This window comes from Lemur catta, chromosome 8 (assembly GCF_020740605.2).
Source record: "Lemur catta isolate mLemCat1 chromosome 8, mLemCat1.pri, whole genome shotgun sequence".
Classification (NCBI taxonomy): domain Eukaryota; kingdom Metazoa; phylum Chordata; class Mammalia; order Primates; family Lemuridae; genus Lemur; species Lemur catta.
Genome location: NC_059135.1, coordinates 60,176,418 through 60,203,144, shown reverse-complemented (window position 1 = coordinate 60,203,144; position 26,727 = coordinate 60,176,418). Strand labels below are relative to the sequence as shown.

The 26,727-nt window shown below is 35.8% G+C and overlaps 1 protein-coding gene across 4 annotated transcripts in view; it reads right to left on the bottom strand.

The window, feature by feature from the left end:
• Nucleotides 1-26,727, bottom strand: part of GRB14 (growth factor receptor bound protein 14) — a 108,467-nt gene that overhangs the window by 726 nt on the left and 81,014 nt on the right. For 2 of the 4 annotated variants that reach the window (XM_045559199.1, XM_045559202.1), the window contains 10 exons: nucleotides 25,089-25,210; nucleotides 22,779-22,853; nucleotides 19,895-20,032; nucleotides 14,825-14,935; nucleotides 14,538-14,633; nucleotides 8,857-8,937; nucleotides 3,873-3,989; nucleotides 3,710-3,782; nucleotides 3,475-3,562; nucleotides 992-1,085 (listed from right to left, as the gene is read on the bottom strand). In XM_045559199.1, coding sequence (XP_045415155.1) covers nucleotides 992-1,085; nucleotides 3,475-3,562; nucleotides 3,710-3,782; nucleotides 3,873-3,989; nucleotides 8,857-8,937; nucleotides 14,538-14,633; nucleotides 14,825-14,935; nucleotides 19,895-20,032; nucleotides 22,779-22,853; nucleotides 25,089-25,210 — 995 coding nt within the window. Of the gene's footprint in view, nucleotides 1-991; nucleotides 1,086-3,474; nucleotides 3,563-3,709; nucleotides 3,813-3,872; nucleotides 3,990-8,856; nucleotides 8,938-14,537; nucleotides 14,634-14,824; nucleotides 14,936-19,894; nucleotides 20,033-22,778; nucleotides 22,854-25,088; nucleotides 25,211-26,727 lie in introns of all 4 variants that reach the window. The other 2 variants (XM_045559201.1, XM_045559200.1) reach the window with 2 other exon arrangements.

Below are 26,727 nucleotides of genomic sequence, written 5' to 3'. Positions count from 1 at the left end.
TACTACGACTATTTTGAATCAATGAACAGTCAGAAATCTACAACATCTAGTGTAAAAGTAAACAGAAGATTTTAATGTTCCCACTTATAGAAATTAATTTCCATTTCTAAATGTTGTCCACTTAGCCTCAAAAATGAATATTCACATAATTCGTATCAGTAAGTGGATTCCGAAACAGAAAAAAATTATGCTAATGAAATATCAGTTGTCTTTTCTCTTTTTTTTGTCAGTGAAGTCTTCTGGAATTAAACAATTCACACTTGCTGCTGGGGACACTGCTCACATAATCAAAGAACTAGAGAGGGTACTTTATATGGCCTTTGGATAACTCTTAAAAAATGCAGTTCAAAAGGCAGCTCTAGCAATTTAAAGATCTTACGGAATACCTTCCTGAAAGTAGACTGAATTTCTATTCTATACTACTTGGTTCCAATATACACATCACATACACGCACGCATGCACACACACAAACACACAGCAACAGAAGCAACAGAAATCCCAGGGCAAATTGTGCCACCCAAAAACAGAATCACAAAAAATTTTTAAATGTGTGCAGAATAGTTTAAGTGTTCACCAGTTCCACAGCACCTGTGTTTCTACCCACAAGCATTACAAACAAAACCAAAAAAACTAAAAAAGTGTTTTTGAGACAAGAGAAGAGAAAGGACTTTAAAATAATGGTTTTTAAAGAACTGTTGTTAGAGCTCAGGAGAAAGAACCTTTAGTGGCTTTTTAACAATAGGTGGCATGGGGTCTTTACAATATTACTAAATCATATTTCATGGAAAAAGGAAAATTTAATTTTTACAATTCCTGTATTTCTTCTATTAATTCAGGCTCACAAAACCATTTCTGCCAAACTTAACTCTAGTCAAAGCACAAGCTCCCAAATTATATTTAATAAAAGGACCAAAAGAAAACCAAAGTTTCCAAAAGCTTATGCATTAAGATCATTTCTAATATACAAATATGAAATCACAAATTACTTACTGGTATAATTTGAAAGTGCTTTATTTTTTGTCCATGACTCATTGACAGTACGAAAGTTTTGGGGTTACTCTGACTATCCCGAACCAAGAAAACTCTAAAGAGAGAGAAGGAATTTCAATATGTTTCTACATTTACTCATGGATTTCATAGAACTATAGTGTGTAACAAATCCAGGAAGCGTTTTCATAAATGTTGTCGCTGGGGGCTCCTTCACTGTGCATGGAATCGGTGAGATTATCCAACTTGGTAAACAATATGGTATAATATGATCTTATACTATAAAACTGTCATCAGTGCTAATGTAATTTTTTTTTTTTTTTTTTGAGACAGAATCTCACTCTGTGGCCCAGGCTAGAGTGCAGTAACATGATCATAGCTCACTGCAACCTTGAAGTCCTGAGCTGAAGTGATCCTCCTAATTCAACCTTTCAAGTAGATAGGACTACAAGTGCACACCACCACACCCAGCTAATTTTTTATTTTTTTTCTTTAGAGACGAGGTCTCATTATGTTGTCCAGGCTGGTTTCAAACTCCTGGCCTTAGACAATCCTCCCACCTCAGCCTCCCAAAGTGCTGTGATTATAGGCGTGAACCACTGTGCCCAGCCCCAATTTTAATAGGAGAAAATGCAGCTCATTTGTCAGATTGTTTGCTCACAATAACCAATATACTGTTATGTTGGCAGCAACAATTAGTGCTATGTCCTTTTTCCACTGGGAAATTGGGTATTCACATGTAACTGTTTTGCACAAAGAACAGAGCATTAGCATACTGTTATTTTACCTTCTGGGTCATGTTAGGCCCTGAATAGAGATAATAATTTAGAATGAAATCACTTTTTTACCCCTTTGCTACAGTGGATCCCCTTTCTTTTGATTCTGGTTTCTACTGTTACACACACAACAGCAAGTAAGAAATAAATATATTCTAAGAAATCAATCTTCAAGTCATTTATTAAATGTTTAAGCAATATGTTTTAAGTAAAAGAAACAACCAAGCAACATGTACTTTAATCTTGAAGAATGTAGCAGAAAAGCCTCTATAATGTCAGGCTAGAAAAACAAGACATGGCCTAATGGCTTGAGAGAAAAATGCTGCCAGGCATGAATTTTTATTTACCGGCAATGCAGTGCAAAACCAGTTTTGTGTTAATTGTTGCCAAACACACTGTGTACATGGTCCCCACTGGCAAATCCAATACTAGTCTCACTGTGCCTGGCCAAAGAGGCAGCCAAATGAAAGGTTCCACAGATGTCTGACAAGATTATCCATTTCATTTGTGTTGCGTGAGATACTGACATTACATCACTGGGAGATGGGACAAAAGGGCGTTTCACTGGTAAATCAAGCTCCAATTCTCTCCTCATCCCCAAAGAGATCACCACTACCACCTAGTGGGCCGCTTGGCACCATCACATCTTTCCAAAGGAATACCAAAAAAAATTAAAAGTAAAGATATTATCATTCTTTACACAATTATTCAAGTTACAAAAACTGGGCTCAGAAAGAAAGGAAATTACAATCCTCCAAAACATTTTAATAATTTTTTTGGTGATTTATTTCTTTTCTTGGTCTCATCAGATTGTAATTCTGCTGATTACTCAAATTTATATCCAAAAAGACTGTGTTCCATGCAGAGAAGCATATTAAAATCTTCTCTTATTTACAGGCTGGTGAAATGCTGACTCGCTACTAATAATCTTCCATGTGAAGGTGCGTTTTTATCCAAATGTCAGCATTAAATCACCTCAAAACCTTGTCATCATCTTGGCCAACTACTGAAGATAAAGGATCCCATCACCATTTGTTTCCATTGATACTGGTTTCATTTCTCTTCCAATCCTCAATACAAACTCCCTCATTTGTATTGTGTTTGGGAAGGGAATTTAGCCAGTATCATAAAAAGTATCTGAAACACTAATTTGAGAAAAGGAAAATTCTTCAGGTTATAAATCTTTCATAATACATTTTATATTTCTCTCTTTTCATAGGTTTATATTACTTAAAGCTGTTAAAATTTAGAAAAGAAACCAACAGGGATATAAGCAGACAGGAAAAGAAAATAAAACAAGTGTTCAAAATATGTAAGAAACAGCTTTAGATAATGTCATGATATAAACCATACTTTGGAATCATATTGATCATATGTTCAAATAAAAATATTGACACCCAAAAACAAGTTCAGTCTCCCCCATCTGAGATGCTAGAATTGACACAGAATGGGTAATATTAGTGGTCACTGGTTAAGAACAAAGCATCCTACTCTGTTATAGGTTCATTTATGCACACCCAGCACATGCTGCATACCAGGTATCCTACGGATATTGTCAGAATATGATGTCAACCACCTTTATGAAACAAAGTCACTTCTCTTTCATGATAATCCCAAATCAAAAACTCATTGTCTGTGTTAAATAAATAATTATTACTTATAGGAGAAATCCAAATCCCTGCTACTCAAAATTAAAAATATCAAGCTTACCCATCCACAGGTCCTTGCTGACTAATTAATCGCTGGGCCTCATCTCTAGAAATCTTGTGGTGAAACCACGGCTGAGCCTGGTGGATAGCTAAAGACACAAAATGGATTGAAAACAAAGCTTTCTTTGAAATGATCACAGTTTCATTACATGAATTTCCACCATATCCACCCAGTGATTACATCTAAAGACACATCTCTCCATCCAGTCAGTGACAATGACTACGAATACACATACCCATGTTTGCAGCAGAGCTCTGTGAAGAAGCAGTGGGGCTTCCATGTGTGCCCAGGCGCAAGCATCCTTTTTTCTGAGCAAGGAAGGGGGAAACAAATCTCACCTTTTGGAGTGAAACAAACTCAGATCATAAATATTTTGAAGCAAGTAAAGCTATTTATACCCTCCAAGCAAGTCCTTCTTCAACTGCAACTGAAAGGGCTTCAGTGGGATTTTCTATAACTCTGCCTTTCTGGCCTGAGAAGTCCATTGCTACCAGGGAATTCTCTGATATACTTCTCTGGGGGGAAAAAAAAAACCCACATTTGAGCCATGAAAATATCTTTGAAAGTTACCAAGTTATCTTTCAGTGATTTGCTGGCAATACATTTCCATTCCAGAAGGGGTTCCAGAAGTGGCTAGCAGGAAATTAAAAAGTTAAAATATATATTCAAGATAAAATGGTGCTATAAAATATTTTGGTTAAATAAGTTACACAGTTATTCCTTAAGGTAACTAAATTAAGAGCTGAGTAAAGAGATTAAAATCTGTCAAAGTAAGCATGCCTTTCTTCTAAAACAACCCTCTTCATATTCCTTCGTATGATAAAATGGGAAAACTATTTAGAAAGGAATAACCCTTCCTGTGGTTAAAAAGATCCATTACTTCTGAATTCATCTCTCTATTAAGCTTTGAGATTCATCAATCATCAATTAAATGCCAAATCCACCTACCTATGAAGCAGCTGTTTTGTAAAATTAAAGATATACAAAAGCTGTAAGATTGACATACAACATCACTTTAGAAATAATACTCATGTTTTATAATGGAACAAACTAGAATATGCATTTTGAAAGTTTATCACATCAACTTTCCTCTCATTTAGAAACTAAAATTTAGTGAAATAATAAGTCAGGAAATTTCATAACATTAAAATTTCCATGATTTAATACATGAACACTTTCATCTTGTGAGACTACCCATGGCCGCATGAGGGGTACAAAACTAAGCCTGAATGATGAAAGAACCCAGACAAAAAGAACACACCATTAAACATAATTTAAACAAGTAATGAAGTAATTGTTTTTGGAAATTCTTATATTCATACTGTCTGAGGTGAAAGTAAAATATCCAAAACCTAGATCTTATTTTTCATTTTTTGTTTGGGGCTCTACTTTAAAACCATCTTTTAAAAAGTATGTCATCCCATAACAAGTCATGAATTCTAAAAAAAGAGACAACTGTCAAAATCTCTAGTCAAGAGGATCACTTGGTTTACACAGTATAAACAAGGAATTAAAACTCTCCAAAAGAAAAAAAATTCAAAAAAAGACCCACGTGAAAAATATTTAACAGTTCTTCTCCACTAATTAATAGAAAAGCAAAATCAAACATGGAGTTATAATGGTAGATCATGAGCCAATCTACATCAGATGTAGATTTTCTGTGGCTTAAAACCATTTTTTTCTGTATAGTATTTTTTTCCAGTATACTTAGGGTGTACAAGTGCACTTTTGTTAGGTGAATATATTGTATAACAGTGAGGTCTGAGCTTTTAGTGTACCCATCACCCAAATAGTGAACACTGTACCCAAGAGTCATTTTTATATCTCCGTATATGGATTCAGCCCTGGCTAGCCTAGTTAACAGACAATAGTCAAATGAGGGCTTCAGACAAAATCTTATCTACACAAAAAAATTTTAGGGCTCCTTTATGACTGCATCACACATCCATCCCACTTTATTAGCATTTATTTTCTCTTCAAACCATGCGATAGAGGCCCCAATCTTATTATGGTTCATCTTTATTTCTAGAGATCCGGCATGCAATCTTTCATTTGTTACAGAAGCCTTTATAACTGACAGCTGCTCTTTCCAGACAGATGCTGTCTCTGTAATCTCTATTTGCTGTCACACCTTAGTTGCCCTTTTCACCCCGTGATCTTCTGTGCCGGGCTGTGGACCAGTCGGATATACTTTTGCTTTGCTGACATTAATGAAAAGCGTCCACCTGCCCAAACCACAGAGTAACTAGCCTCAATCGTAATAGCTTTATCCTTATAATATCTCTCCCCTCACAGGCCAAGATGGGTTCTGTAATCTCAAGTTCCTGGTAACATAAAAATACCGTTAGGAAAGAAAAATAAACATAATCAGGTTTTCTTCCCCCTTTAGTAAGGCAGGCCAGACTATAAAACAAGACCCCATGTTCCGTAATTACTTGACATACGTAAGGAGACCACCATATAAATAAGGAACTTTTTCATTTGCTACCTTAACTACACTAAGGGAAAACAGGAATATACAGCAAATGTTTTCTACTGAATGGCAGGTGGTGGATGAAAAATTAATAGTTTCCCTTCAGTGGACAAAGAAACAGAAGTAACGCATAGTCTGACAAACTCAAAAGGTCATTTTCAGCTCAATTTCTTTCACATAGGACAGCAATGTCGATAACATTCAGAATCAGTTGTATTTCTCAAATATTTGCCCCCTTTTCTAGCTCTTTCTTCTCAGGAGATGAGAAGGCCCTAAGAAAAGGGGCCAATGATTTTAGTGGCATGGCTTGCTTTCTAAGAAAGAAGAGGCCCTAATATACCCTGGATTATCCAAGCCACACTTTGAGATGGGACCTACTCACTTAGTGAGGTTTGCATATAAAATACTTTGCAGGTAGTTTAGCTAGGTGACAACCAGTAGCCACATACTCTCTGTCATTCCATTTGAAGGATCTAGATGAACTTGCAGTGCAGTCATTTAGCAAGAGGGCACAGGACATTAGATATGTAACGGATTCTAGGCACTGTGCAACCATCACTGTTATTTTATACTGCAGGACACCAGTGACTTGACCAAGGTCACACAGATGGCTTATGGCCACACAGATGGCTTAGAAGCAGTAACAGATATGTCCTGTCTAGGGTTCTTTTATGTAGCACACAGTGGGAGGTACGGGGAAGAAACTGCAGTTTAGGATGCCCATTCCAGGGTCAAAAGTGAAGAATAAAAAGGACTTGAGTAGACTCTACCTTCCCCAAATCCCCCAGCCCCTCACTCCAGCCAGGGCCATATTAACAGATGCTCCTTTAAATGAATGCTTTGTTTGTCCTAAAAAGGACCAAATATTTAGCTTCCTGAAATGTCTGTTGCTGATTCTCATTTCAAAGGCCAACACGGGTGGCTGTCATGTGCTACAAATAGCCATGACGTTTACTACGGTAAGAAAACTTTTTTTTCACCTTTTCCTTCTCAAAATGTGTACCTGGAAAAGTTAAGAAAAGAACATTGTTTCTTTAAAAATGTAACCAAAATATATTAACTTTTCTGTGTCACTCACAGAAAACAGCCCCTGGATGAAAAGCAACAAGGCCAGGGAGGGGCACCTATTAGGTCACTGATTCTTCCTTAACAATCTAGAACAGCACGATTCTGTAGAGATGCCAAAGTCAACATGAGGACCTCCCAAAACTTCTAAGTTTCCTTCACAGAAATTAAGAATAGTGGAGCTATAATTCTCACATGCGACTCTGTCTGATCACGACAACTGCCACACAGGACAGGTCTTTACCACACACTTCCTTACCTGAACCTCTTCCCCCTACAAGCCCTGTTCCCAACAGTTTCTCTCAGGGACTGTCTCTTCCTATACCTGGTGTTGATTGAGCAGTAAAGCCACACTAACCAAACTGTCATACGCATCTTGATCAACAGCAGGCTCACTTTCAATGGAAAAAGGCAAGAATAATAACATACTTATATGCTAACGACAGGTGACAAGAACAGGAAGTACTTTGTTTATAACAATTTTTCCCTATGATTAAGAGGACACTAAACAATAATTGCCTCCAAATACCTGACTGCTATTAACATGCTCATCCCAATAACTCTGGACTCCAAAAGAAATTTGGAGGGATTTAGGAAAGGATTAAGATAATAAAATTCATTATTCCTTTTATATACATGTGGATTGAAAGATAAGTGTAAGCCGACAAATGGTAAAAATATTCACCTTAAGTGATTGCTTTTATAAAAATTCATTGCATTCCTTAGTTTCTTATTTTAGGGCTTAAGAGTAATATGAGACAAAGGTGAAAAGTTATTCTTCCATAACTTAAAGCAACATAACTACAAAATTGAAGTTCTTTTTCTATATAGTCTATCAGGCTTCCTAATCAACATTATTTCATGCCTCATTCCTAGAACTGAGCATTTCATCTGCTACGTTACATGGGGGGTAAATGCACCTTCCTTGGTCACAGCCATGAAGAGCATATTTTTAACCTAAGTGGAAAGAAACATAGGTTTCAAAAATGCACATTAACTGATTTTTAACACAGGTGCATACATCTGAATTCCTAATATACTCAATATTAAGGAGAACAGTGAAAATAGCAGAACATAAACTTTAAGTTCAGAAATAAGTTTCTTGTGTTAACGCACAGGAAATTAAAATGAGATCCTAAAGAAGGGAAAAGATGTGTCTGTGTATGTCTGCAAATAAATATCCAAGTTACAATTAGTATAAACTGCGGAGCAGTGCTAGAATTAATGTAATGCATGACCTATATTTTGACTTGCAGTTTTTGGGTTTCCTGGAAAGCAGTTTGATTTTTACAAACCTGGAACTTAAAAAAAGAGTTACCGTTAGAAAGTCAGAATGCAAGAAAGCTCACATGTGTATACTGCAGCTTTTAAAATTCCAAATCATTAGCATCTTTATGCTAGACTATGACAATCACAGAATCAGTATTAAAATAAATAAATAAACCCATAACCAAAACCAGTAATTAAAACATAATCTATAATCCAAGGAAAATGTTCTGTAAATTATCAAGATCTAATCCTCAAATGTCATAATGACACAGAATGACTCATAAAATTCTTTCAAATATCTCAACATTTTCTTTAACATATAACATTATGTATTTTAACTGAATACTTCATATACACTACTGTGATTTTATCACATAGGGTGCAAACAAATAAAATCCAAGAATTAAAAATGTAATGTAACAATACATTAGAATGGTGCCAAAGATTTATTTGACTTGACCAACAGGAAATAATGTAAATGTATGGTAACATATTTGTAATATAATATAATATAATAATAAATTAACATAATGTAAATAGAAAATAAAATGCAGGTTAAAAAATTTGATCCTTACCATGGGTGATATACTCTGAGAACTGCAGCCACTTCTACCTTGATACGGATGCATATAATTCTGGTACAGCTGCATTCCATACTGCAAAATATATAAATAAAAACACGTTTCCACCACTTTTACTACACTGATAATTTATGAAAATCAACACTTTCGTTAATTAGACAATAACAATATAAAAAAGAAGTATAAGTTTTCTTTAAAACAAACAAGTAAAGCAAACTAAACTCAGACTTGGGGGGATGGGGGGGTATTGGCAATATATATAACCTGAACTTTTTTGTACCCCCATAATGAGCTGAAATAAAAAAAAATTTTTTTTTGAAAGATAAACTTTTAGTGCCGTGCAGTATTACATTTAAAAAGTCAAAGGATTTTTTTTTTGACCCACAATTTCAGGTCTAGCTCACCAGTATAAAGTTCTGGAGCTGACATTTCTACTCACTATTCTTAGCACCACACTGTACCACAACCATTTGGAGTGGTACACTGTCTCAAGACAAGAAAGCTCCCTTGGGAAGGTGGCTGGGCTTTCTGGTACAAAGATTCTGAAAACCTCCCACACATCCTAAGCAACACTGTGTAAAATTCATTGTAACTCTCTGATAACTGACTGATGAAGTACATTGTCTCTTTGGTAAATCCATAAACATGACCCTATATTGAAGATTCCTGACAATGTATCATACTTGTATCAATACTCTCATGTTTAAATTTTGCTTCAAATTCAGGGAAACCAGAGTAGTGGGAATCAAGCTGATTTCCAACAAAGGGTTTCAAAATACAATGTAAACAGAAGGTAAGAACTGCAGTGTCCTCACTTTCAGGATACAGAATCATACAGATTGGGCTGGCAGGTCATAATTGGAAACTCGGTCTGGGTTATAATTGAATTATTAGTTTGAGAAACATTAGGAATGCCAACTGCCATGATCCAATGTGTCTAAGATGTGTCCCCATCTGAAGCTGCCCACCTTCAGTTTATGCCAGATAAAAAAAAAAAGAAAGAAAAGAAAGAAAGAAAGCAAAGAAAGAAAGCGAGCAAGAAAGAAAGAAAGAAGAGAAAGAAAGCAAGCAATGGTATAAACAGCTTTTCTTTCTTTTTTCTTTTTTGCTACACTCTATAATTCTCTGCATTTCATGGAGTAATAATGAACTTAAAAGTTAGATCCTATATAAAAAAGATGAAATAGACACCATGGAATCAACTCTTACCTGTAGGATAAATTCCATTTAAACATTCCAACAGAGCTGTTTCTCTACTAAAGACTATTTCCTTAAAAGCAATTCCAGCAAAATGGATGTATTTGGTAATTAGGCAAAAAAATCAGAGGGGGTCTAGGAGAGTCACTGTTTTTAAGATTTTGCTTTTAACATGAATATAAACCCACAGTCATTTAAAATTCTCTGTGTTGACTTCTTTATCCAATTATTTTCCAACTTCTAAAAATTATTTTTTAATTTAAGGTTTGACTGACATTAATGGTGCTTAATGAAATTTATTTAAAATCAACTCTAAGCCTACTCGAAAAAGAAGGCAGAGGAGCTTAATTCCTGGTCAAGTTCATTTTGGAGAATATATAATAATCTCAAACCAACACTTTCACAAGGAACATGCTGCTTCGCCACCTTTTATTTATCTGCATTGAAAAGCCTGCTAACTACTGTTTTCTTCAAAGATATATTGTCCCTGATACGGGCAGTGTTTAGGTAGTTGCCTCTGTGCTGCTGGAGGTCTTTAGCAGGCATTTAACTCTGGCAGAGGGGCAGGGTGTGGGTCACCTTAACATTGCCCTAGCCTATGGAAGGGCAGATAAGGAACCAAAAAATATTAGAGAAGACCTAGCAGAGTTACAGTTGAAGGCAAGGGAGAGAGACAGCAGGTAACTAGAACACTATACATGAGCAAATCTCCCGTTTTCTAAATCTCATATTTTCTACAATTCTATATGTAACTAGAATTTCTCCAAAGAGAATAAGGGTATACTCATATAATCTATATAAAGAGTTTATATGTATATATGAAAAAGAAAAGGAAATAAGAATAAAATAAGCAGTCAAATTTTTGGTGGGAGGCTCTATCTAATAAGCAATATGTCACGAAAACAAGAGGGCACTTCCAGTCCAGTCAACATAATACCTCCCTGGTCATTACTAAGTACAGTGATAAACTCTGGAAATAATACAATAGACAACCAAAGGAGGCAAACAAAAGAGTGTTAGAGACATTTCTATAATAATACCAAGGAGGCCAGCTGTACCAGCCAAGGGGATCAAAGAGCCCCACTGACAACAAGTTGCCAAGGGAAGCCCACACACTCCTCTAATTACTAACAGAACATCACAAATGTAGCTGTGTTGTGAGACCTGGCCAAGCCCTGGCTTCCTGTGATCTGGATACTTGAAAGCGTAAAACAGATCACATTACTTTTCTGTTTAGTTTTCTCATTGCCTCCAGGATAAAGGTATTCACTGACACCTCCCTCCCTCTAGTCTCATTGGAAAAAGCTCTGCCATTATTGAAATGAACAGGGAACATGGTTGCAATGGAGAGAATAATGGTCCCCCAAAGATGTTCACATCGTAATCTCCTGGAGGCAGTGAGTATGTTAGGCTACATGGCAAAAGGGAATTAAGGTTGCTCATCAGCTGACTGTCAGGCGGAGTGAGGCTCCCGGATTATCCAGGTGGGCCCAATGTAATCACAAGGGGTTTCATCAGTGGGAGGGGGAGACAGAACCAACAGAACTGGGGACATAGTGATGTGAGAAGGACTAGGTGTGACATTGGTGGCTTTGAAGATGGAGAAATGGCCCCCAGACATGAAGTCTGGGCTGCCTCTAAAGGCTGAAAAGAACAAGAGCAATGGATTCTCCTCCAGGGCCTCTAGGAGGGAACACAGCCCGGCTGACACCTGGATTTTAACCCAATAAGACTCGTTTCAGGCTTCTGAACTAAAGAAATGTAGGATAATAAATCTGTATTGTTCTAAGCCACTACATTGGTGGTAGTTTGTTACAGCAGCCATAGAAAACTAACAGAATGGAGCATCTTTGAACTGGGAATCAGTGACTTGGAAGAGGCTTTGAGAACACTAAGATGAGAAAACAAAGTGAGAAGGGAACAATCTTCCAGAAACTAAGCACACTGGAAATGAATTAAAGAAAGCTTCTAGTGTATTTCATTGATTCTTAGACATGCATTTCAAAATTTAACATTCATAAATTTGACTACATCCTATAATCTATAACATGTATATTCACTGTGGACCAATTGACTCGTCATTGCCTGAAACTCTCGGTGGGATCAAGAAACCACTATCATCAAACTTGCAGAAGGGATGTCAGTGGCTAGAAAGACAGCCCCACAGACCACAGCAGAGCGCTCATCTGAGAAGTTCTACCTCCCCAAAGCTGTTGATAGCACAGAACAGATACCCTGCGGAGAATACACATATCCACAACTCTGACATGAAAATGATTCAGAAAAGCCAGACTTACAATAGAATATTGATAAGTTTTAAAAACATCTCAACTTATTTATTCTACATATATATATATATATATATATATATATATATATATATATATGAGAGTTCCAATTTCTCCATATCCTTGTTAACATTTATTTTCCTTTTTTTTTTTTTTTTGTTAATTATAGTCATCCTAGTGGATACGAAGTGGTACTGGAAGACAATTTTTAAAAATGGTAGGATGTAAAATGGTTCAGCCACTGTGGAAAACATTTTGGTAATTCCTCAAAAAGTTAAACACAGAAAAATACCCTATGATCAGTGATTCCATCCCTACATATATACTCCCCAAATTGAAAACTTGTATTTAAATATATGCACATGTGTTCACAGTGGTACTATTCACATGAGTCAAAAGAGAGAAACAAGCTAAATGTCCATCAATGGATAAATGGATAAACAAATTGTTTATCAAACATACTGTACATGCAATGGAATATTATACAGCCATAAAAAGGATGGGAAGGCTGATACAAGCTACAATGTGGGTGAACCACAAAACATCATGCTAAGTAAAAGTCAGGTATAAAAAGTCACATATTGTATGGTTCCATTTATATAAAATATTCAGAATAAGTAAATCCATAGAGAAAGAATGTAGATTGGTGGTTGCCTTGACCTGAAAGTTTAAGGGGTATAGAAATTCCTTTTGAGATGATGAAAATGTTTCAGAATTAGATGGAGGTGGTGGTTGTACAATATTTTGAATGCACTAAATACCACTAAATTGTTCACATTAAAAGTAGTTTGGTTAATTTTTATTTTGTGAATTTGACCTTGATTTTAAAAATTGTAGGAATATAAAATAAAGCTTTCTTCTAAACCTGGTATGATAACAATTCTGTGATTATTCTGTGATTATTCTGCCCTTGTTTACCCTGAGCTCTCTCTTAAAATGAATGGTAGTAAAGGTTAACAGATCACAGAAGAGGTAAAAATGTCAATGACAGAAGAAAAATAGTGGACCTGGAAAATACACAAACTACACATCAGTTAAAAAGTTTACTGCATCCCTTTATTCAGGCTAAATGAAATGGAGGAGCCCAAAGACTTCACAAGGCCCCAGTTGTTTTGATTTTCATTTCTAAATATATCAAAAAGATAGTTTTAGTACATATATTGTTAATAATCTGAATCTTCCTATAATACATGGACCATATATATAATACACATAATCTACATATTGTCAAATTATATTAGTGCCCAGGCATTAATTATTAATATAAAGAGTATCTTGGGAAATATTAAAGCTCCCATTTTAAACCAAAAATTTAACAGCAATGATAAATTATCTATTTGGTTGATTTTTGCAGCAATTATACTGACTAAAGTGAACAGGCACATTCTTTGGATTGTATCTGTTCAACAACAACAAAAAAATTTGTAATTTCTTTCCCCAGTTGTGCCTAACAAAGCAGTTATCTTCAAAAAGGAATGGTTGAGAATTCTTGTAATTATAAATTTAAAGTTGTATTAGATTTACTGGCATATAGGTTTCAAAAATAAATATGTGTTTTTTATACATTCTGGAAGAAATCAGTTCTACCTATGTCTTTTGTACATGCACCTACCTTTAGAATATTCTTACGTGTCTCAAAATGCTCACCAATAAATTATGCTTATGGAAGTTATAATTTCTACTTAGCACAGAAGTAGATGTTTTAAAAATATATTCATAGTAAAATTTATACAATAATTTGAGTCATATTTATCAAACTAGAAAGCAATTTACAAAACCCTTAAATGGAACACAAAACAGGTATTCAGGTAGGCACATTTTAAAATACACTTTACATTAACTTGCTGGCAACATTTTCAAAAGGCAAACTAAGTCATGTATAGGATTCATTTCATTTGGATATATTGGCTATGTAGGTAATACTTTTACAAAAAAAAAAATCAGAACGTTTCTAGAAATGGAATACTTACTCTACACACTAAAGATAAATGTATTAGGTTATTCCATTCTGCAAATGTTTATCTTTTAGATTTAAAAAAAAATACACACATTTGGTGGTGGTGATTTTTCTCCTTTCTCATATAGCCACAAAGATTCCTAGTGAGTCTTCACAGTTTGAAATACAGATATTTTCAAACTTTTATGGTACTCACAGCATTTAATAGAAATTCATGCCTCCAGTGAGATTACCTTAAGCAATCTAATCGCGGTCACCCAGCACGTCCTACTCTGCTCTTCTTCCGCACAGAGCATTTTCAGGTCTCGGGGCCCTCCCGCTTTGTTAGGCTAGAAGGCCACAGCACATTGTTTATCGTTAATGCATATCTTGAAGGTAACACCTGTTGAAATAAAAGTCACTAAAATTCTCCTATATATAAGAGAAAGCTGTCTCTTTTTAAAAGAAGTTAAAAGAAACTCAGGCTTACCTAAAAGACTGAGGCTTGCTTTATTCATCTAGCAAAATATTAAGCCTGTACCTTAAAGCAGAATCCATAGTTAGTCGGTGCTCCATGTTTTTTTTTGCCTGCCAGTGACACATAAATATCACTATTGCCAAATTCGCTGAAAAACTGCAAATGCCGTGGTTCCTGAAAACAACATACGTGTGAGTGTCAAAATGGATACGTGTTTTTGCACTCTTTTTCTATTACCATTATATCATTTATACCTTAGGCAAAAAAATTATTAGAAACAGAATTCCAGTAGGATGTTACAAAAATTACAGGAAAGAAAAAATAACTCACTATATCCTTAAATAACCAGGAACTGGATATAATTTTAGTTAATTTGGGAAATGGCAGTTTGTTTATAATTTAACTTCCAATAATATAAATATATAAATTCCTATTTTAAACTTCCTATTCTCTTTAACCACTATTTCAAGGAATCTGAGAGAGAGAAACGGTAGCAAAGAAAGGCTTTGGGAAATGTTTTCCTCATCCACATCTCAAATAATGATAGTTCGACAAAGGGAGGAAGGTTAGTTCGAACTTCTGTAGCAGTTACAGAAGGAAAAGGAGAAAGAGAAGATGATTTCTGCTTCATTTAGACACAGTATCATCCCTCACATTTTATGTACTGCAGAACACACCACAGGAAGTACCAAGATAGGCTGCAGGACTCTCTGGCTTTACAAAAAGAAGGAAGCCTGTACAGATAAGTTCAAGGGAAATTAGTTGACAGTGGAATGTTTCTGATTTTCAAGGCAAAGTGGAAACACGAACAGCTATTTCTTCTCTGGGAAATCCATGAGATTTCAAGCTGGTCATGGGAAATCACTGGGTCATATTATTCTGTGATAGGTTAATAACTTGGAGAAGTGCTTAATTCTGAGGTTGAAGGTATAATCAAAACTGACCAAAATACGTTTGTTCTCTGAAACCTTACTATTAGTAGTGTGGTCTCAGATCAGCAACATCTGCATCACCCAGGAGCTTGTTAGAAATGCAAAATCTCAGGGCCCACCCCAGAGCTACTGAATCAGTAACTGCATTTTAACAAGATCCCAGGTGATTTATATGCACTAAAATTTGGGAAGCAGTGCTCTAAAAAACAAAAACAAACAAACAAAAGCAACCCACAGAACATTCAGCAAAATGAGCAACTCTATTCAAATCCAAGATAATTTCATTGTCATTTACCAGTAAGCTATTCCATCTCTGATGACAGACAGAGCAAGAGTTTCTCTATATGTCATTGTTTTTAAGCATTTTAATCTCATAAATAACTGTGGTTTCTAACTCCACTGGAGGATAAGGCAGAAAAGAAAAGTTTAAAAAAACAAACAAACAAAAAACCCAATCTTGGACAAGGGAAGAGGAAGGAGAAAGGTACTCTTATTGCCATGGCTTTTAAAACCATATTTCTTGATAGAAACTAATTTGCTAGTCAAAATGTCTGATTTCTATGATGATGGAATAAAACCCTCCCTGTCCACTGATGCTGTAGAAGTCCATATAGCTGAGTCATTCAAATGTGAGTACCAGGCAGCTCAAGAAACACTGGAAGGCAATAAAAAATATGAAGAATTTTTTCTCTTGATTGATTTTTGTTCCACTACTACAGCCATATCAGGCTTACGGCACTGTGAGACTACAGGGCTGAGTTGGCACAGTTAGTAAAATCTAAACATGCACGTGTGTATAGAAGAGGAAGATGGAGAGAAAGGTACTTAGAGGTTTCTCTGTAAATATAATTCCTAGCCACATTTCCAAGGCTTGCAGCAGTGGTTAACTAACTCCCCTACAGCCTTTACATCTTTATATCTTTAGAAAGTAAAATCAATCAAGACCTCCTCAGAGAAGAGGACAGGAAATAGCTTCCTTATCAGGTAGAAATACCATATTAGACATTAGATCATCTACATAATTTGTATCAAGGTCATAATCATTGACAATATCTAAATTTTTTCTTGGAAGGGGAATCTTAAAATCATTTTCATGTATACACTATGGATCATGAGCTCCTTAGGCACAGGCTAGAGAACAGGAATATTATGTATTCATGAATAGCAAAGTCAGACTCTATGTGGAGGAGAACTGAGGTCTGGCCTGAGAAAAGAGGTCTGATGCTTACAATTTTGCCTGGCCCAGGGGAAGGCCATTGCAAGGATGAGAGCACTGATCCAGTCCAAGAGAGAAGGGCTGTTTTGTTACATAATGTGGGAGGGGGAGGAGGTGAAGGATGAAGTAAAAATATAATGGGCAGTGGATTTTAATGAGAAACGTGTTTAAAACGTAAGAATTTGGAAGTGAAAGAGACATTATCATATCTTCCAGTGAAGAATCACTAGAATGAGATAAACATGATTTATTAGGTTTAGAAGCCATTTTTCTCTGATGTTAAAAGTAAAAAGATGTTCCAGTAAGCATTTGATTAAAAAACACTTCGTATGTTAGTTATTTCATACATTAGGAACACTAGCAGAAGAGCAACCTCATTAAAATGGTTCAGAACAAGTCTGAAACCTTAATGGCAAAAATGAATTAATATTCATTGTAACACTACTTATAACAAAAAAATTTGAAAACTGGTTTAAATGTTGAAAAAAGATTAGTTAAAACCATGTGCATGACAGATTACTAGTAGCCAAATAGTATACACTCAAAAATAAAAAGAACTCCATAAGGGGTTGCATTTCTAAATTAGTAGAGCCCCATTCCATGAAGCGTTACACTGCAAGAAAATACACACATATAAGCAACAAAGAAAAACTGTATGTGAGGGAAAGGAGGAAGCTATACAAGAATAGTTGGGGAAAATACGGGAAAGGGTCAAGTATGACTCCTTTGCAGCTCCATATCTCCTGCCAGGATCATTAGCCAAATATCTGGTCTCCATCATTAGCTGTGTTCTGGGCATTTCCATTTGGCTGCTTCATCCTCAATACAACATATCTAGAACTAAGATCATTATTTGGCTTCCAAGAGAATAACCTTCCAGCAAACCTCTTATTTTTGTTTATTTTGTATACCATTTGCTACACATTTTCTTTTATCTTTCTCTAAGAACATTTTTTTTTCAGAATATTACAGGGGTACAAACACTTTGGTTACATATATTGCCTTTGCACTGCCCAAGTCAGAGCTACAAGCCTGCCCATCCCCCAGAAAGTGTGCACTGCACCCATTAGGTGTGAATTTACCCATCCCCTCCTCCCCTCCCACCTGCCCGACACCCTATGAATGTTACTTCCATATGTGCACATAAGTGTTGATCAATTAGTACTAATTTAATGGTGAGTACATGTGGTGCTTGTTTTTCCACTCTTGCGATAGTAAGAACATTTTTAATTGCTCCCTCTTCTCTCATATCAGTCACCAAAATCTGGCCGTAAGCCATTTAATCTTGCAGCCATTCTTTTCTTCTGTCCTCCACTGCTCATCCTAGGTTAGACCCCATCACCTCTACCTGGATTACTGAAATGATCATCTAATTAGCACCTGTGCCTATAATCAGTTTTTCTCCCTCCGTGCCTCCCTCTCTTTCTCTCCTTCTCTCTTTGTGTCTCCCTCTCTCTCACTATTCTCTCTCTGCCTCCCTTGCTCTCTTCCCTTCAATCTCTTTTTCTTTCTCTCCTTTGCATTCCAAGCCCCCTATGGCCCCTATGGCCACACTAATCTTCTTAAGACACTCTTTTGATCATTTCACTCCCTTGTTCAAAAATTTTCAGTGGCTTTCTGTTGTAGGTTGAATGGTAGCTCTCCAAAAGATATGCACATGCACTAACCCCTGGAAACTTCAAATGTAACCTTCTTCAGAAAAAGGGTCACTGCAGATATAATTAAGGATCTCAAGATGAGATCATCCTAGATTTTCCAGGTGAGCCTTAAATCCATTGACAAGTGTCCTTATAAGAGACACACAGAGAGAAAGAGGAAAAGGCCAGGTGAAGACAAAGGCAGAGATTTGTTAGTCAAGCCAAGGGACATCTGGAGCCATGACTAATCAAGACAGAAAATCCTACGGAAAATTTTAAAAATAAAATAATGAGAATGGAAAGGAAATAGTCAAATAAATAATGGATGAGCATTTCTAGTATAAAAGAAAAACATGAGTTTGCAGATTGAATATGTGTGCTGAGAATCAAACAAGATTTAGCAGACTATATTTCAACACACCTAGAAATATGGCAGGGAAACTACTGCATACCAATGATTATAAGAATATTTGAAAAATAGCTAGAGAGATATGACAGTTACCCATAATGAAACAACAGCATTATCACTGATCATAGATGCATGAAAATAGAATAACAATAACCTCCCATAAAAACTCACTAAAGTATTTTTACTTTAAAGATATCAATGCATTGCATAAAATGTCAACACTTTTAAACCACAGATTATACGGCATAACGGACATAGACTAGACATAGAGAAACAAAGACTACACAGTGCTGAGCATTGTGGAATACACAGTGTATTCCAAGTGATTATGGACGTGCATATGGACTTCAGCACGTACTGTAGACCTAGGGAACTGTGTGCATAAGTATACATACAAAGTGTGCAGATAAACACATCCATCCATCCCTGATCAAAACATCATAACTTCCTCTAGGAATTTATAATCTAAGTAAGGAGACAAAATAACACACACACACACACAGACACACACACACACACAAAGCCTAAAGAACAATAAAGGATTCAGCTGAGTGTTACTAACTGTTCTGTTGATGTTGATCAACAAGGGGGCAAGATCAGTCATATGACCTGGGATAAAAAGAAAAGGCGTAAACTATGTTGGGCCTCAAAATCTGCAGCCCAGGATGAAGAAAAAGAAGTAAATTCTTGGTGGGGAAAAATGAGCAATATATGTGGTACTGAAATAAGAGCATGTAGATTCCATCAAAGATGTATGTTAAAACTAGTGTGCAGTAAAGCTGAATAGTGTTTAAACAGACTATGGCAAATGTTTGGGATCCAAAAAAAAAAGACCAACACTTGACATCGAGTAATAAAGAAATAATACAACAAAGCAAAGCATGTTTTAACTTACAGCTAATGTATCATACATAACACATCATTGATACTTCAATTTACCTTTGATGTCCCTTTAGTAGAAAAATATAAACCAGATCTTCTTAGAAGGAAGTAAATTTTTTTCCAAGACTTTTTTCCCTGTTCTTTTGCATGTAAGAAGCCATGAATTTCAGGATATGTGCTTGAACTCAGAAACATCTGGAAGAAATAGGTACTCTCATACCATTATCGAATCAATGATATTGTAGCTTTATACTAATCATGTTAAGATTTCAAACATAAAGACATAAAATCAAACAGCATCAATACCATTTATATACCATTACAGAAATCACAATATATATACACAACAGGAAATAAATCAGAGTCTTTCAAAAACTTGAGACAGGTTAAAAATGAAAATATGTTCACAAAATATATATTCTAAGTGATCAGCACTTAACCAAATACCAAAATTATAATATAAGCCATTAGCTTGTCATCTATAGAGTTAAGTCCGGACATACTTTCATCCTTTTCCATGGGTTCCCTGAGGATACAGGTTTACTATCAACTTCCTTATGGTGTAAGACCACAATCCTCACTTCAGTTGTGAAGTAGGAAGCTGAGCCAAGTTCACCTCCTTGATGAGGGTAAAGCAAACAATCCCTTCTTTGTCGTCTGTGCCTCTCAGTTGTGGGTGAATATGGCAGGTCATGTTTTCCAAAGAGAACCGCAACAAAATCTTCCATCCCACATGCTCCTCTGCAACGTGATCTTGCCACCGAAACATGAAGAGGTGGAGTCTGTTTCTCCACCTCTTTGAATCTGGGCAAGCCTCTCGCTGCTTTGAACCATAGAATACGGTGGAAGTGACACTCTGCCAGTTCTAGGTGTAGTCCTTAACTAGCCTGGCACCTTCTGCCACTTGACTCTTGGAAGCCAGTTGTCAAGTAAGAAATGTGACTACCCTGAGACCAGCATAGGTGAGAAGCCCAGTGCAACTGGAAAAGCCCTAGAGGATGACACACTACGTGGAGACAGAGAGAAAGAGGCTCCAAGGAGTATCAAGGCACATGTAGCAGTGGAAACGCCATCTTAGAAGGAGATCCTTAGTGCCCAGCCACTGAGCCAGTGTGCCTCAGAGATGACCCACCCAGCTAAACCCTTCTCAAATTCCTGCCCCACAAAATTGTTGGAAAAATATGAGTGTCCATTTTAAGCCACGAAGGTATGGAACAGTTTGTTACACAGTAATAACTGAGACAGTGGGATGTGTTGGCCAAGAAAATGAGAATGAAAAGGAATAGGTCTCTCTCCCTGAGTGGTTGTGCTCAGCGCCCTTAATACAACAGTGGAAATGCATTAGTGTACCATTAAAAGAAGAAACCAGAAATCTTTATGAACAAACAAATGCAAAAGGGAAAACTGAAAGTAAGAGAAATTATTAATTAAAACAACATAACATTTTAAAAGGCTACGAAGGCTGAGAGTAGATATTTATGTTTTTTAAAATAGATTACGAAAAACTTCTTAATTTAATGAGCCACAGATAATAATTAATTGACATGCAAAACAGGCAAGTAGGTTTTTTAGTTTGAGTGCTTTCCAAGTTATTAAACCAAACCAATTAAATTTTAAAAAGGGAGTCACAGAGGTCACACTAGAAAAGGAAGAAACCTTTTAAAAAGTGGAAACATTGCCTCAGTGGAGAGAAGAGGTCAGGAGCACATGCAGGACTATCTGATGCCGGAGCCTATGATTTTTCTTGTTTTTATAATTTTACATTAAAGCAATATAACTATGTTACAGGAGGACTCGTGAGAGGAGGCAGAAGAAAAACTCCATCCCCCACTGTGTTGTATTATGGTGGCGAAGCATCCAGACGGCTGAGATCTGGGAGTCCTGGGGTACAGCTGCTGCCGCCACTTACCCCAAGATTCTGACGGGGTGTCTCTGTGAAAACCCGGCAGCATAGAAGCAGCTTTTTAAAAAGTCTCTTGGGACTAATAATCATACTTCCAAAACATTATGAAGCACACAAATGAAATACAACCTATTAAAAAGCCCACAGAAAATAACTCTGTGATAGATATACCTACCTAACATATATTAATATAAGGTCACAGCTATATGGGAATTATTAAAAGTCGTCTTCATTAAAGATCGGAGAATACGGAGAGGGTTTGGGATGCCTGGGGCTTAGGGCAATCCACCATCTTTATAAAGACATTGCTCTACATTAACCTGTGAAAAACAACTGCAGAGCTTTTCATATAGAATCTATTACTCTATCAAAAATTAAATAAAATAACTAAAACTGTTCACTTATTGTAATGACAATGTCTTAGAAAATGACCATCTCAGGGTACTGACCATGTGGAAAAAATGAGCCCACTAGACATAAAACTAAGGAGATTTTTAATTAGATAAGTAATACTCCTAATACAGTTAAGAATATTTCACAATTCTGTGCAAGGATTTCTACCACAGCTATTACAAATGTTAGTGTATGAAATAGACACATTCTATGTTTTTTCTTCTTTCATTTAATTGCTAAATATTTTATTGCGAGTAGGATTAAGGGTGTTTATTATGAAAGCTAATACCGAATATCTGTTGGTAAAATAGAAGCATTTTACTGGGAATTTTGATTTTTTCAAAAGACTAATCTTTTCACACATCACGGAGCAAAACTCTGCAAGTTTCTTTCAAGATACACATTTTTAAATGTTTAAAATCCTTTGACAATTGGCCAAAACTGAAAAAAAGAATATTGTTAGGGGGTTTTGTTGATTTAGGGCCCACTCTTTACCTGGGTTTTTTTTTCTTTTTAGTTTGACCTCCAGCAAAAAATAATCATCCAAGGCATAACATTTCAAAATCTGGGTATGCATAAAAAAAGACCTCAAAGTTTCCTTTTATTATGCTATTACTTATGTATTTTAATGAAAATATATTTTACCTGCAAAATCTGTGTAGGGGATATTTCACCATTTGTTTCAGTTGCAAAAGATACCATATGCTCTGGAAAAAAATACTGACAAGAAGATACAGGTTAAATTATTCCAAAACCCACGCTAGAAAAGATTCAGTCATGACCAATAAAGTAATCTAAAACAAAAGCTCCTTAAACCAGCATGTCTAAAATTCACCCAAAGTGCTTTTGAAAATGCTAGTCCATAGACTCTGCCCTCAGGCATCTTAATGAGAATGTCTGGATCTGGGTCTAAAGATTAGCAAACATCTCCAGATGATGCTGATGCAGTGAGATCCATGTATCTAGAGTTATAAATTACTGCCCTCGAGTTGACAATTTGCCCCCACATCTCTTCCCTGAGTCCTGCAACCATGCTCCCAGGTACTAAAACACTACGGACAAAGTATAGGCTCACAGAAGTAAAGAGGTTAGGGTATGACCAAGGTCAAAGCCCACAACAAAGAGGAGCCAGAATTTAAAGTGGGCTGAGGAGCTAAAAGTCCAGTCCTTTCCACCTATTATTTTTGCGTTTTTTTTTTTTTTAAGAGATAAGGTCTTGCTCTGTCACCCAGGTTGGAGTACAATGTGCCTGATCATAGCTCACTACAACCTCAAACTCCTGGGCTCAAGCGATCCTCCCACTTAAGCCTCCTGCATAGCTAGGATTACAGGTGTATGCCACCATGCCTGGCCAATTATTTTCTTTTAGTAGAGACGGGGTCTCGCTATGTTGCCCAGACTGGTCTTGAACTCCTCACCTCAGCCTCCCAAAGCGTCAGGATTTCAGGCATGAGCCACTGTGCCTGGCCCCAGCTACTGTTTTTCCAAGTTTTTTAATCATAAAATTCACCCAGGGCAGTTGTTTAAAATAGGAATTCCTAGGCTGCATTCCTGGAGTTTCTAATTCAGTAGTCTGGGCAGGTCCTGGATCCTGTGTTTTTAATAACCACTCTCCCCTAGGTAAATTTTGTGATCAGACAAGTTTGGGAAAATATATTCTACTATATTTCCTCTGGGGCGAGTTTTTCAACAGCAGTTCTACTAACATTTTGGTCTAATAATTCTGTGTTGGAGGGAACTGTCTTGTGCATTGTAGGATGCTTAGCATCATTCTAGCCTCTACTCACTAGTAGCTTTCCTGCACCCCCCAGTTGTGACAACCAAAAATGTCTCCAGACATCATCAAATCACCCCCCAGTTGAGAAGCACTGCTCTAGGTCTACAAAACGAATGTCCAGCCTTGTTTAAATAAAAAATAAGTAAAACCAAAAACGAGTACTAAACAATATTTCTTACATATAACTTTTAAATTCTTGCTTTTAATAAAGATTCACAGCAAGAAAACACTTTCCCTTCACATTCTGATTCTATTTAATTTTTATTAGAACTCTTATTTTCTTTGTCAAAGATCAGCCCATTATGTTTCTATTAATAGGTTAAAATAAAAAGAGAATGTAAGAGGTCTTTCAGGGTTTGAAAATATTCTATAATAGTGTGTATCATATATTTTTCATAAAGGATCATTTCGATCCAATTATCCAAAACTTAGTGTAAAAATATGCTACAGCTGCAGAGACAAAAACAATTCAAAATAATGAGCCCAGAGGCGATTCTGACTTCTCTGCGTCCCTAGTCTTCATTAGAATGTGACATACATTTATTTTCTTTTAAAGAGAACTATAATGAAAGTAGTATTTACTAGATAATGCACTGGTCTTTAGCCTGTTTCTACTTAGCTCAGAAATTACTGCACTGAAAACAAAATAATTTGGAACAGCAAGAATCATGTCAATCTTAAATTTCTGGCTAAGCTCCAACACTCCCAATAGTCATCACTCTGTTTTTACTTTAGAAAGTCTCTTATTTAAATTTCCTAAATCTTGTGAAAAGTATTCAACCATAATATATTGAAATCTGCTTGAGGATCTATAAAAATTCATTTCCCAATCAAATGTGTAATTGTTTTTTTTTTTTCCTAAAAGACAAAAAAAGCAGCAATGGTTCCCCAAAACTAGGTTTCTTAGTACTTTTAAATTAAATAACCAAAATTCACCTCAATTCAGAGTTTCCCAATATGGCCAAAAATTATTATTTCAACCATGTATCTGAACTTCTGTGTATGATGTTGACTAATCACTGTTAGAATAAGAAATGTGAGTATAATTGTAAAGCACCAGAATCTTGACCTACAATTTACCAAATAGGACTGTACTTTATTTCTAGTGACTCTCTTCTTCACATAAAATTTAACTGATTCATTTATTTTCCATAACTATTAATGGAGATTTCACTTACCATCGGGTTTTTAAAGAATTCATATTTGGCATAATTTTTTCTAAAATATAGCTTATTTTCTTCTTCCATTCCCCAGTTAGATAGCACTTCAATCAAGAGTTCGTGATCTTCTATTATTCTTTCTGTAAAGAAGGTTTCAGTGAGTATGTCGACAGATAACTTAATAGACAGACAAATATATATACACACAGGCACATACATACCCATATAAACATACAAAATATATTATGTATCTTTATTAAACAAAGCAAATTTCAACTTAATTATGAAATAGCTGATTGATAAAAAATTTCTCATCAATGTTGAATTAGTAATGTTAATTTTTATACCAAAGCAGACTGTCATCTGAAAAGAAAAATTACATAAAATATCACAATACACTTTTGGCTAAATTTCCTTTTATTGCTATGTAAATTGTAATATAAGTTTGATAACAAATCTACATTAAGTATATGGGAGCTATTCTTTTTCTCCAACTCATCATGGTGCCAAAATTAAAATATTTGTTTCAAGGTTGAACAATTCACCTCATTAAGAGATGAAGAATTCTGACAGGTTCAATGTGCATTTAAGACACATAATCTGGATAGCTGAGAAAAAATACATGCTTTAAAAGGAAAATTTTAATGCAAGTAGATACAGTGTTTTTTAAGAAACCCAATTCCTTGTGGCACTTCATGCTTTCAAAACTAATACGAAAGAAAATATATTTTGTATTAATAATGAAGATAATTAGGTATGGTGGGAAGGCACTTAGTAAAAAAGGCATTTAAATGAAGTAAGCAATGGCAACTTTAAAGAGGTGAACATAGCATGCACAATTCCTATTTTAATAAGAAACTTTGATGATGTTCATTGCAGTACTATTCATAATAGTCCCAAACTCGAAACTACCCAAATGCCTACTGACATGAGAATGAATAAATTGTATGAAAGCACACAGTGAAATATATACTATAACAACCCACTACAGTATGGATAAATTTCACAAACACAGTATTAAATAAAAGAAGTGAGACACAGATACTAATAGTACATATTACATGATTCTATTTACATAAGGTTCCAAACAGGGAAAATTAATCTATGGTGCTAGAAATCAGGGTAATGGAGATACTGAGTAAATGGGGGCAGGAAGGGAATCACTGGGGTGAGTGCAATATTCTATTACTTGATCTTGGCATTGGTTACTCAGATGCATATAATAAAATATCCGAGAATTCATCCAGTTGTCCACATATGGTTTGTACACTTTTCTTAATGTAAGTCATACTTCAATTAAAGGCTGAGGGGAAAAAAAGGAACTGCGAAATTACCAAGGCAAAACAGGAAATGGAGAATAACCAAATAAGGAATATAAAAGTTCTCTGCTTTTTTTACTGTTTCTAGGACCTTTTGAAAAGTATCTGTGTCTCAGAAATTCAACGCTTGGTAGTGATCTGTGACCTACAACACCCGAACCCTTGAAAGTAATGTCATACTTAAATAGAAGCTTATTCATCTGAAAGGAAGTTCTCCTAAGAGTGCTCAATGAATATGGATGAGTTTGAGCTAAGTGTGTATCAACACTCAGGGTTCTATGCCTAATGATAGCTCCTTTTCAGTCTCATTGACTGGCTCCCCTACCTCCTGCTCCCTC